Here is a 13884-nt window from a genome sequence, read left to right on the forward strand (position 1 = left end):
ATGCATTGACATAATAAACTGAGCCTAGAAAACCGGTGTAACGTGTTACATGCATTTTATACAGCTTAGATCTTACTCAATATTTCTTAGAGTAAATTAAGTAAGAAGACAGCTAACACTTAAAGAAAGTTAACAAAACTCTAACCAACAATTAAAATGTACTTGTTTAGCAAAATGAGTTAAATTCTTACTAAATTTTAAGATTATTTTACTGTAATTATTTCGTTTAATCACGCAGAATAATGAGGAAGGTTGTATTTGCTTCATTAGCTTAAACTTTGAAGACGGCAGGAAATATTTTACACTTACAAAATATGGTTTGTGATTCACCATCACTCCTTCATGGGAGGATTAAGGAGTTCACAAGAAAAGGATAACAAAATGTATTTAATATTTCTCTATTCAAAATCTTAGTTCTTGAAGTCAAATATCAAATAAAGCACACTAATTAGGACATGCTTCTAGAGCTGCAATCATTAGTGCACATGTAGTTTTCTGAATGATTTTTTTTTCAGGAAATAATCTGTTTTTTCTTCCGTGTTTAAGAGACAAAAATAGAATTGGTTGGTGTTTAATGCATGAATGGTCTATTCCATAAAGATAGTATGTTATTTGCATACCAACACACCTAATGATTTTGACCTTTATGCAAAAATTCTGCTCTTATAACCATACCCACTTCAGCTGTCCAGCTACGTGTTATGTTTTAGCCAAAATGAACCATTGATTTAGTCACTCCCTCTGATTAATAATAAAAACAGTTGCAATAATATGTTTTGTTTGCATTTTGTGTCACACCAAGCTTATCGTGTTTAAGCCTTCAATAACCTTTTCTACACATGCCAACCAGTTTGGATTCCAAATTAAGAAGCTTCTGGACATCCAAACCTCCAGTGCCGATGAGTATCGAGTGTCACTGGTCCATCCTAAAAACAACCACCTGGTTGGTAGACGGGTTTGTTTTCTAAAAGATGTCCTGAACGTAGATTTGAAATTTCTAACTAAACTAACCTGGTTCCCAAAAGAAAGGTGAACAACAGCATGTGTTTCCAAAAGTAAGGGATCTTTTTCAATCCTATTGCTGCTGGCCAATTTTTTTTGTTGACATTTTATGCTTACTCTACAGTATTTTTAATCTTTATATGTATATACATATCTATCATTTCTATCTTTGCGTGAATCTACTTGCTTTTATTGCCCGTCACTTTGCTGCTGTTGCACAGAAATGTCCCCATTGTGGGACAGTAACAGATATTTCTGTTCTATTTTATTTTAAAAACATGTATTATACCCTTGTATTATCCGTTACCCTCTTCAATAAAAGCGATCTTAAAACCCAGAATTATACCACCTAAAAATGGCTTTTGGGAGACCGATAGTGTTTTGTAAACAAGGGTTGCTCATGCAGAAGCCATAGTTTCTGCTATAGATTTTGCATGAGCAGCTTTCTTCCTGCATTCACAGCAGACAGTGAGAACAAAGTAATTCCAGTCATAAACATTAATGTGTCGCATGCTAGACAGCAAAGAAGTATCTTCAGATATTGAACAGAGCCATTTGAAGCCTATTAAATCTCTCTCTTTACTTTTAGCTTAATAACATCCAGGTGCTGTATGGGCTCTGCTGCGGGTGACGCATATTTTCCAGAATATTCATCGAACCCTCTTTAATGTAACCCAGAGATATGGCCTGACAGATTCATGCACAGAAAATGTCCACAAATGGTGACAGGTCACAGGGATTTGGGGGAGAATGCCGCAGGGTTACCGTTTCCTTAACGGTAACATGAAAGTGTGAGTAGAAATTGATTCTAATTACGTTTTCAGTACATCATAAGTTTCTTTTGAGTTCCAGAAGCCAATCCTTGGCTTAGGGAAACACAGATATAAATTGTGGTTATGACCGAGAATATGGCCTTTAATTATGTTATGCCTGCACTCTGATATTTGGTTCTTGTGGTGTCGCCTACATTTTGTGGCCACACTGTGCCAGTTCATAATAAAACCTAATATCATGCACAAGCCTGAGCAAAGAGCCAGCTGGAAGGGAGCCAAACTATCATACATAGCATTGCAATTTACATTAATGAAATGACCACAGCAAAAGGCAGATTTATTGTCCTTTTTCTTCTGGGATTAAGCCAGTACAGTGCACACTGACATTTATTTGTTGTTATATTTACTACATGTCAATCAGGGACATCTAATCTAAGAAAAGGGCCTACAATTATGCCCTGGCCTTCCAATCAACTTTATATATTCCTTGTGTCTGTTAGCATTTCAGGACTAAAATAAAAATAATTAATTAAATAAATAAAAACATCCTGTTCAGAGGTTGGAACCGTATCGCTGCATGTCACTGAATAAGACCTACATCAAACTTTGCGCATTAAGTGGGAGCGCCACAAGAGGCGCCCTGTTACAAGAAAAGAAACCCACTATTTTCCTTGCTAACACATGCAGTTACCTTTTTTTTTTTTTTTTTTTTTTGCAGATTGGATGGTAAGAGTGGGACTACCCCCACCTATGCAAAGAAGTCCCAGAATCAAACAGAGCCCCGTGCCTAAGAAAAACAGCTGAAACGTGAGGATTTAAAGAAAACTTAAATGCTCAGAGTGTTAAATTGATGCTCTTTAACAGGAACAAACAAAATATACATTAAAAAAATGCAATTTATCTCAGTTTTATCACGACTTATTCTCCCCGTTACCCATGGTGAGGTTGTTAAACCTTCAACAGAGACTCTGCCTGTTTAAGCACACAGCACGTCTTAATAATATATGCTTCAAGAGACAATTATTTAGCGGGGAGTCTATTTAAGTAACTCGGTTTGTAAATGCAGCATACTGATGCTTACTCGTGCATATTTTATTTTCGAGAGAAAAAAATCACGAGCTTTTAACGCTTTGCAAATAATAATTATTATTGAATTATTCCTGATTCTGCTGCGATTCTCTTGGATCACGGAACTGGGATACAATGTCTTTAGGAGTAACTGGATAGTTATTCGCCATAAATAATTAATGAGCAGAAACTAATGCGGGGAAACCTTATTTATTTACAATAAACCAAAACGCAACCTACGAACTAAAAGCACAAAGTTCCATCAGTAACACTTGATTTATAACTTTTCCCAGCTTAAACACACACACACACACACACACGCTCACGCACACACACATTGCTGAAAGTAGTCACTGCGCTTTTGGAAGAGCGCTTCTGCTCTGCGCATCTCTCCACTCCCTCCTGCGTCAAAGCGCATCAAAGCGGCACAACGAGGCTCCATCGCCATTCCTCACCCTCCCTTCTTACGGGCCTCTCGGCGGCTACCATCCACCACCGTTTTGTTCTGTAGCATTTCCAGGAACCTTCGGGGTGGAACAGTTAAGGTCGATTATTACTCCGAAACGGCCAAAAGCTATAAACAGAAAGAAAAAAAAATCCATCTCAGTCTGGCCCCAAAAATAATTCCTTTGTGAAGTTTGTCCTTCAACAAAGTTTGAGTTCAGATCCATGGCATGCAGGTAGCCAGGTTTGGATTAGTCCTTAAACGGAATGGAGAAAAAAAATATCCTCGCATATGAAGAACAAATGTCGCCTTCCTGTGTTCGACCGGCTCAGACGGACAGGACTGCGGGCCTCCTGCGTGACTCCAGCGGGGCCCGTTGCAGGTGTGAGACGTGTGAGCTGTGGGGAGCTGCCTCTCCAGCTTCCGTGCGTCAACTGTTAAATGTAACATTTCAAAGGTTGATTTTATTTCTGTTATTCATTCCTAAAATCCGTAGGATGGGACTCTCATTAGGGGCCGAATAAGCAAGCATCAACACTTTTTTTCGCTGTCCATAAGCACACGGATCACTTAATAGATCATTAACCACCGATATGCTGCTGACATGGACGCTTTTTTTTACATCTCGTCTCTCCATTACAGCTTGTGATTACCGAGGAGGGGCTGGGGGGAGAGAAAGAGAGAGCCGCCGGCAGGCCTGCCTGGGTCTATTAGACGGCGGACACCGGTTATATTAGAGAGCATTATGACCTAATGGGGCTGCCGCCGGGTCGGCCTCGTAGGGAGAAGGCGGCAGAACTCGCTCCGCTCTGGGCGCTTCTCAGGTTGGTGCTGAAAGCTGGAAAGCTCGCCTGCAGACGGAGGGAGATTGGAGGAGGCTTTTTAATACTGGGGGGAAAAAATGAAAGGAAGAGACAAAAATGCGTAGTTGAGCTTGACGATGATGACATGGATTCTATGTTAGTGAAATATTACAAGAAGTGACTGTCACAAATGATCAGAGGCCAAGAATATGTCTGAGAATGGATGGAAATAACTCTCAACAGCTAAAAATAATGGCGGTTGTGAAGTTAATTAATAGTTATGACTGATAAAAACATTATTTATTATTATTATTATTATTATTATTATTATTATTATTATTATTATTATTCGGATTTTACTATTACATTTTGTAATTTGATATTTATCTTATCTACTTTTAGTGTCTAAATCAGTCCTGAATTAAGGCTGAACAAAAAACCTTGGGTGTGACTGTGGAGTCCCGAGTAGTTTCACTACTTCAAAACGATTAAGAATTTAAACTGAACAAATGAGCCCTTCATTATCGGCTCTGATCATTGGCAGCCTCCTCCTGCACCCTCTCTGATCAATACCATCTGATCGCCGTGCTCAGCCGTGAATATGGGCTGGAAACGAAATTATAAATCCTATTGATCCTTTAAATTGGCTCATTTACTCACACTTGCTTTTTGTTTTGGCAAGGAAGTCAAACGCTTTCCCACATTTCTGCTTATGTTTTTTTGTTTTTTTGTTTGTTTGGTTTTTTTAGTATATTAGTCGAAGTGATTTTTTAAATCAAATCTTAAGAAAAATAAAAACTTATCATCTAATATAAACTCTTATTTTTTTTATTTTTTTTGCAAACAACCTGTTAAGCTGTAGAAGCGGCATTGAAAAAAATCATTTTAGATTGAATTTCAAATGACCGAGATTGATCGTTAGCAGTTTTAAAGGAAGAATGTGACCTTTAAGAGACACTGAGATAAAAAAATAAAAAAATATGTGAGGAAATCTCCATCCTCAGCAGCAGCAGCAGCATCTTCCCGCGCAGCTTCGTTCCTGCTTGTGTTGTCCACGCAGCGGCAGCCTTGAGCCTGTTTCCTTTGCATTTAGTTTGATTCATCTCTGTGTGAAAATCACGGGCCAACCCAGCAGCATTTTGAAGCAATAACATCTTTTTTTTTTTATTGGGGGGGGGGGGAGAGTTTGAAAACGCGGTTTAACAAATGTGTGATGTTTTATTGCAGTTTATAATGTTTCTTATTGCATTGTTTCTGGTCTCCTAATTGTGAAAGCAAAGCTACTTTGTGTGGCTACATTGCTGAAGACGGGAAAAACCTCCATAAAGATGTGCGTCTGTTTGAGAGAGAGAGAGAGAGAGAGAGAGAGAGAGAGAGAGAGAGAGAATTCAGGATTTGGCATGCAAGCATTTTAATGTGTTGCAGTCTCGATCATCTTTATTGATGGAAAAAAACTTTTTCAAAAATGTTGAGATAGATGCAATAACTATGGTGTGGATGAAACTCAAGAAAAAACGTTCTCAAGGCACAAAAATGTCGAGACACGTTGGAAGGTAAATATGTCACAACTGTTTATTTTGCAGTTACAATTGGTCAATAACACAAGAACAACAGTCTCTCAGTTTGGAGGAGAAACACTTAACATTCGGCTTTTTTTTTTTTTTTTTTTGATCGACTGAAGCTTGTAACTCCCTGGCATGAATTAAAGAACCAGTGAAGAAGAGACTCCATGAAGTGAAGGCATGTCTCTCTTCCTCTGTCCTCCCACCTTCTGCTTTTAGGGAAGTCGGTCAGCTGACTGTCTCTGGCTGTCAAGCCTCAACTGAGCGCCGCCTCCACCTCCTTTTTCTTTCTCTCTCCCTCTCTCTCTCTCTCTCTCCCTTTCCTGTGCCGTGTCCCTCCACCTCCTTTTTCATCCTTTGCTTCTCTCCCCCATTGGAGCGCTGGTCGCCATAGATCCTGCCTTCCAGCACGACGTCACAGTGCGCAAGATTGATAAAGCGTCGGCTGGCTCCGAGCGCAGTCTGCTGGATACCAGAGAGTAGAAAGAGAGAGTGAGAGAGAGAGGCGAGCCTTTAAACCTCTGCGGTGCAGAGCTGAAAAAGCAGCTTCTCGGCGAGAAAGAAAAAAAAGAAGAAAGGGAAAACAGACGTCCTGTTTACTTCGCTTCCTGGCTCCTTTTTTTATTTTTCCTGGAGAAAAAAAGGGACTTATTACCGAGAAGGTGCGACGTGGACTGGTGCCCGTCTCAGCGCGCAAACCTGGTATTTCTTCTATTATTATTTATCTCTATATTTTTATCCGTGAATACCCTTCTGCTGAAAGGACTGAGTTTTTTTTTTTTACTTTTGCACTGAGGCAGCACTGTTTTCTACCTCTTGCCCGGGTTCTGCCAGATTACTCCAGCAGAAGTAGGCTAAATGACGCAAACAGCGTGCTGAGCATTAGTCTCAAAGTTTTTCTCCACAACTTTTTTTTTCTCCTTTTTCTTTCGCCCCCCCACCACCACCAATCACACGGTGTTTCATGCTACAGCAAGTCAGCGCAGATTTGTGGAGGAGCCAAAAGAACTATTGCATGAAACAAGAAAGAAGAGAAGAGACTTTGATTAATAAGTCCGTGTTTGCGACACTCGCCAACACCTTTGCGTATCTGCAGAAGAGTCGCGACAGCAACATGAGCGCAGAGCTGAGCATGGGCCCGGAGCTGCCCAGCAGCCCTCTGGCTCTGGAATATGTCAATGATTTTGACCTGATGAAGTTTGACGTGAAGAAGGAAGGCCTGGTCGGGCTGGATCGCAACGGGGTGCGCCAGTGTAACCGCCTCCAACCCCAGGGCTCCGTGTCATCCACCCCAATCAGCACGCCCTGCAGCTCGGTGCCCTCCTCGCCCAGCTTCAGCCCCACGGAACAGAAGCACCACTTGGAGGAGCTGTACTGGATGCCGAACAGCGGGTACCACCAGCAGATAGACCCGCAGACGCTGAGCCTGACCCCGGAGGACGCTGTGGAGGCCCTGATTGGAGCCACGGCTCACGGTCACCCGCAGGCTCCGCACGTCCAGCAGCAGTTGCAGCAGCAGCAGGGCGCTTTCGAGGGCTACAGGGGCCCGCACCACCACCACAGCCATCACGGCCACGGCCAACAGCAGCATCATCACCCGTACGCGGGGAGCCTCCCGCACCACGCCGAGGAACTCTCCGGACACCCGGGGGGACACAACCATCCACACAGCCAGCACCACCACCACCACAGCCAGGACCCCGACAGCCCGTCTCCAGTCTCCCCAGAGTCCCACCAGCCGCTCCACCACCACCGCCACCATCACCACCACCACCCGCACGGCCACCTAAGCCAGACGGGCGCGCACCACGGCGCCGGCGGTGGCGGGCTCAACGTGGAGGACCGCTTCTCGGACGAGCAGCTCGTGTCCATGTCGGTGCGGGAGCTCAACAGACACCTGCGGGGCTTCACCAAGGACGAGGTGATCCGTCTCAAGCAGAAGAGGAGGACCCTGAAGAACCGCGGCTACGCGCAGTCCTGCAGGTTCAAGCGCGTGCAGCAGAAGCACGTGCTGGAGAACGAGAAGACGCAACTGATGAACCAGGTGGAGCAGCTGAAGGCGGAGATCAGCCGGCTGGCGCGGGAGAGGGACGCCTACAAACTCAAGTGCGAGAAGCTGACGGGGTCGGGAGCCGGGAGCGGATTCCGCGAGACCGGCTCGACCAGCGACAACCCGTCATCGCCAGAGTTTTTCATGTGAGTCGTCCCCCCGTCAGCCTTTCCACTACAAACTCTCCCCCTCCTCCCTCCCTTCCTCCACCACACCTCGACCGACTCTCCTCATGAACAGACAGTAATAATCCACACATCCCCACGCCTACTGTTTGATTGTTACTAATAACAGTGAAATTATATTCATATTAGAAGAATAATCCATCAGATAGCTACTATTCTCATATATAACGATCCACCAATGCCTCTCCACGTGTCAACAGAGACGCAACAAGCGAAGTAGAGTCCGATCAGTCGCTGCATCTTTTGTAGATTAGTTGCTTGTAGTGAAGAGACTCTTCGTGGAGGGGGGAAAGGAGGACTCTCACATGAACATTGTTCTTCTCCGCCAAGGCTGCAGCTTTTTAAACTAACCTGTAATTAAGAGTGAGACATGGGATCAAGGCAGATGTCTTTTGTTGACAAGTTGTTGTATTTTTTTTGTTGTTTTTCTTCTGCAAATTCATGACACTGTTTATGAACACAAAAACAAGTAGGCCTGGCCTCGCAAGCATCACAGTCTGTAACTTGGGCCCCGAAATTTTTCTCCAAAAAAGAAAAAAAAAGAAAAAAAAAAAGAAAAAAACAAAATCAAACAAGCGTGACTCCACTTTATGCAAATTCAGCTCCTGTCTACCAGGGAGGGGATGGGGAGGGGGTCTGGGTGATAAGGGGGTGACATTTTATGCAACATTTCATTGATTTATTGCCTGCTTGGTTATATTCGAATATATGTAGAAAGAAAAAAAAAATCTGCATTAAATATTAATCCTGCATGCTGGACATGTATGGTAATAATTTCTATTTTGTACTTACATCTTCTCCTGTATATTAAGAGCATGTCGTTGATCTGCGCTTCTCCATTTTTTTTTCTTGTATTTCTTTCTCTTTTTTTAAGATAACACAGGACTGCCGGTGCAGTACCATTTTTGGTGAGGGGATTTCATGATTGAATTTTATTTTTTGGGGGGTGGGGGTTGGGGGGGTTGGGGGGGCTTGTAAATATTACGCAACTGCACAACAAGACTGAGGAGGCTGGATGAACTTCTTTTCTTTTGTGTTACCTTCATTTATTGTTTGTTACGAATTATTTTCTGTTATTTGTAGCGAGTTGTGTCGAAAATAAAGGAAGAGTGCTTTTTTTTTTAATCTAACTGCATTTAAATACACCAAACTGTGTTTCAAGTGCACTTTTAGATGATGGTTTAAAAAGTTTTCATTTTGAACTTTGCCCAAACCTCCCTACAGGAAGACATACATGTTATGGTGTTACATTATTTAAGAAAAAAAAAATAGAAAGGGGCCCAGTTGTAACAGTTTTATTTGGGCGCATGTTGGCATACTGACTTCTGAGTCACGATGACAGAAATACAAATTATTAAATATTGTTTTTTTGTTGTTGTTGTTCATTTAAATTCTGTTTGATTATGTTTTCTTCTGCATGAACGTAATCCCTCATTCCGACGCGCAGCCACCTGTTGCTCTCTCTCACTGGGCCTAAGATTAATGATTTGTATTTTAACTACTTAGAAATCATGCTTGCTAAAAGTTTTAAAGTAGAGCTAATATTTAGATAACACATGTTTTGATACAAAGTTTAATGCTCTATGTTTTCCTGAATTTTTTTTCTGCCGGTCAGTAAAAAAAAGGGGACTCAGGTTGTGCAAATTTTCAAAATGAAAACAGTGTTTATGTTATGTAATATGTTTTTTTTGTTTGTGTGTTTATGTCTGTTTTTATTATTATTTGATGATTCTGGTTCTGCTGGCCAGATGCGTAGTTATTAAAAAAAGTCTTTATTTTTAATGATTTAAATTAAAGTGTGTGAGATCATATCGATTTGAGCATGGTGCTTGCATTGAAAACATGTTGAAAAGTCATTGCATTTAAAAAAAAATATTTTTGGTTTGTTGATTCAACTGTGTTGAAATCGAACTGAAACTGCAGCAGCAGCGGGATGTTGTTTTGTTCTGTTTTTCACCGATTCCATGTATACCTACTTCTAGCGATGACGTGGGGGAGGGGATCAATTTTCAATCCTGTTTATATATGAATAATAAGTAACACTTAAAAAAATTTGAACTGTTGCATTCAGGCTGGTTTCTGTTTTGTCCTTTTGTTGTTGTTTTTGGAAAAATAAAAGTTTCATATTTTGCTTATTAAAGTCATTGAAATGGCAATTACGATCTCAGACTTTTTTTTTTTGTCTCGTCTGCCAACAGATACATTCACGGAGAATGTCTCTCGACTGCAACAAATCCGACCAATGATAAATTAGAATACTTTTCCAATCATGTTCATGATAAACCACATTAAAAAAAAAAAAAAGGAACCTGCCGGCTGAGCTCATTTGTAGCATCTTCTAAACTGTTTTTGTTCCATGTTTATCTTTGCTTTATATTGCATCTCCTGGTGTGACAGTGATGTGCAAACTTTGGCTCGAAGCCCGCTGGTCTGCAGGGATTGGATCACCGGGGTCTGTCAGTTCATGCTATGGGCCGCTGCTGCAGGGAGATTCCTATACCTGCCGCTCCGCCTGCATGCTGCTGACTCCTACAGAAAGCCCGTCGTCGCAGGCGCGCTCGGTAAAAGGAGATCTTTGACCTTGCAACACACCGGAGAAAGGGAAGCAAACCTCAGATTTACATTAAAGCAGGAAAATAATTTTCACCTTCGCCGTGCATGCATTTGGATACACTTATAGACAAAGTTCAGCTGCTTCTTGCACAATTTTGACTTTTTTTTTTTTTTTTTTGGTCTAAAGAGTCCGACCATGCGGCTTCACAATAACTCCTCATGTGCGCACTCGGTGTGATTTTTTCTTTTTCTTTTTTCATTTAGTGAGACTAATACTGACAAGTGTCTTTAACATTACCAATCCAATCCCCGCTCCCAGACACGCTCATAAAAATAATCTTCATAATTTGACTTAAAACAACACAGGTGCTACACTAGAAATGAAAGCCGTCCAATAAAATAAAAAATAAAAAACCGCGTATGTCGCTCCTCAATCCGCATAACCCCGATTGTGTTACAGTGGAAGCAGGAGAAGCAGGGAGTAAGTGTCGATCTGGTCCCGCTCTAGAGTTTCTGGTGTCAGAACATTATCTGCTCCGTGTCTGCACATTCTCAAGGACAAAATCTGCCAGGCAGAGAGTCAGCCAATGAGACCTAAGCATGGTGAGCCTAGTTTACTTTCTCTCTCCCTTCCCTCCGGACAGCCACCGCAGCCCGAGGGCAGGAGTGCAGCTGGGGTGAAGCAGCAAAGAGAGGCCCCGGGCAGCGATAATAACCCGAAATAACAAAAAAACAAGTGTTTTAAGGTGAGCAAGTTCAGACTTTTTTTTTTTTCCTCGAAGAGAGGCTGGAGCGAAAAAGGAAGATGTATGGATGGAGGACAGAGATGTGTGCGTTTGTGCAGTGTAATACGGCGTGTTATGGCTTAAGATGTCAACTAAAGTGAAATGTCAGCTGGGTGTAGAAAAGAGGAATTTAACATGAGAAGAAGCGCTTCGCCTTGGTGCAAACCCCGATTCTTTCCCCTGTGTCCAGAAACCATTCGGGATAAAAATAGTCTTATGTTTCTGAATGCAGTTTGATTGATACTAAAACACAAGATACAGGCGCACCTTTAGAAATTAAAACACAATTGGAACGCTAACGTATTTCAGTCATTCTTTGTGGAACTCAACATTACGACTCAAATAGCAATATCTTTTAAGTGTCTATTTTTACGTGCTTATGGAATCCCAGACTTCAGTTCATTTGCATAATACATACAGAAATGCCATGGCTTACACAATCATGAGGAAGATTATTGGCCTGACAGTCCTGTAGATAGTAGACGCCCTCCACTATGAGGGTATAAGTCAAAGAGGGCAGTATTCAAGTATATCATTGGAAAGTTGAGCGGAAGGAAAAATTATGCCACCATGCACAGATGTATCCAGTAGATGAGCTAAAGTTGTTGAATATCTAGTTCTATTCAGATAAGGACAGGCTCTTAGCACAGTTGTCCAGTGGACTGTTTTGACTGTTTTCAAAATCATGCAATTTATTTTAAAATCAATCTGCCTTTTTTTTGCTGTTCTTTTGTAATATTACACATTTTTAGTGAAACAGAATTTTGCATCTCTACAAATGTAAACCATAATCAATATGTTTAACAAATATTAGCACTTCAATCTGGAGAGACTCGGACGGAGAGAGGGAAGCAGTTAAAAGGGTTTAATGACAAAATAATGTGAAAATAAACACAAAGTTCTTTGGCGATCAGGCCCCGGCCGGGGACGTCGAGCTGGACTTCGATAAGCTCGATGAACATTCCTGATGCAGCGAGGGAATGTAAACCCCCCGGGGCCTGTGCTGGTGGCAGTGGTCAGAGGATGATGAGGCCTGAGAGCCGGGAGCTGAAGGTGGAGGTGGGGTGGCGGTGGGTTGATCGGGGCTGGTAAGCGGAGGAGGCTAGGAGTGAAGGTCCTTTTGAACCAGAGCCTGGACGATGATTGGCTGGAGTGAGGCTTGGACCTGCGTTGATAGGTCCGGGTTGCGGAGAGGGAGGCACTGATTGCAGGGCCAGGTGCGCCAAAAGAGTCTTCCAGCCTTAACTTCAGTCAAGACTCCATTTGAAATGTCTCTCTTTGTGTTTAATAAACTGTGAAAGTTTCACCTTTTCAATTAAGTTACTGAAATGATGCATTTCATTTGAAATGAAGGTCCAAGTATCTTGAGGAAGCGTGAGGCACAGAATCCAGGCTGCTTGAGGTTCAATGTGACATTTCCACAGTCATCGATGATTTGGGGAGCCATGCCATCTGTTGCTGTTGGTCCACTGAGCTTTATCAAGTCCAAAGTCAGTCTAAGAAAACCTTCAGTTGTAAAGCATCTGCCCACACTGCCAAAAGCACCAATGCTTGCTTTATTGGCCTTGGTATCACTGCTTGGTAGGCCAGGAAACCTTCATTACCTAAGCTCCATGGAGAGTCTGGAGTATTGTTAAGAAGCATATGCATGCAGATGAGCTGAAGGCCATTATTAAAACAATGTGGGCTTCCACAAGACCTGAGCAGTGCCACCAACTGATCACCTTCACACAAAAGCAGCCAGGACCAAGTACTAAGAGCTTATTCTGCATGGATGTACTTTTTAGTTTGCAAATGTGTTTATATAAAAAGTACTTTTTTTTTTATCTTATGTCATTTTCTAAATCTATTAAAAACTGGATTATGGGTCTGTAGCCTGAAGCCAGATTCATCAATGTAATAACAAAAACTTGATTTGACAAAAACTTATGCATTTGATAAGAAATCATATAATTTCACATTTTCCACATTTTATGATGCTACATGCTTATTCCAAAGTAGATTAATTTAAAGTCTTTCCTTAAAATTGTGCACAACACCACCATTACCTCATTATTACAATATGGAAAAAAAGGCTAGACTTCTTCCAAATCTAATGATAGAAAACCAAGAAGTCTTATTTACACAAGTATTCACACACCTTTCATAATGCTTTGATTATCTACTGTTGGCAGCAACTACAGCCTAAGGTCTTTTTTGAAATATGATGCCACAAGCTTAGAATACCTATTTTTATGCAGTTTTACCAATTTTACTTTGCAGTACTCCTCAGCCTTCATCAGGTTGCATAGGAGAGTGGCTAGGCTACCCCCTATTCTCTCAGTTTATTCAGTCATCCAGCTCTTGGAAAAATCCTGCTGGTTCCAACCAGAAAAACCTCATTGGAACTTTCAAAGCACCAGAAATGTTTCTGTATCCTTTTCCATTCGTACCCGAAGACAATCGTGTCTCAGAGGTCTACAGATACATTTTTTTTAAATTTTGTTCTTGACCTTTGACCTGCACTGTCAACTGTTGGACCTAATATAGACAACTGTGTGCCTTTCCAAATCATGTCCAATTAACTGAATTAGACACAGGTGAACTCTGCTTAAGTTGTAGAAACATCTCAAGGATAATCTGTGGAAACGGCTCAATTTTGAGCTTCATGTCAAACTT

The 13884-nt window shown here is 41.7% G+C and overlaps 1 protein-coding gene across 1 annotated transcript; it reads left to right on the forward strand.

The window, feature by feature from the left end:
* Window positions 1-6399: 6399 nt before the first annotated feature.
* On the forward strand, window positions 6400-10044 carry mafba (MAF bZIP transcription factor Ba). The gene has a single exon (XM_014989197.2). The coding sequence runs from the start codon at window positions 6618-6620 to the stop codon at window positions 7851-7853; it is 1236 nt and encodes a 411-aa protein (XP_014844683.2). The 5' UTR covers window positions 6400-6617; the 3' UTR covers window positions 7854-10044.
* The last annotated feature ends 3840 nt before the right edge of the window (window positions 10045-13884 follow it).

This window comes from Poecilia mexicana, unplaced genomic scaffold (assembly GCF_051168715.1).
Source record: "Poecilia mexicana isolate PSO_F unplaced genomic scaffold, ASM5116871v1 scaffold_7, whole genome shotgun sequence".
In the NCBI taxonomy this organism is placed as follows: Eukaryota; Metazoa; Chordata; class Actinopteri; order Cyprinodontiformes; family Poeciliidae; genus Poecilia; species Poecilia mexicana.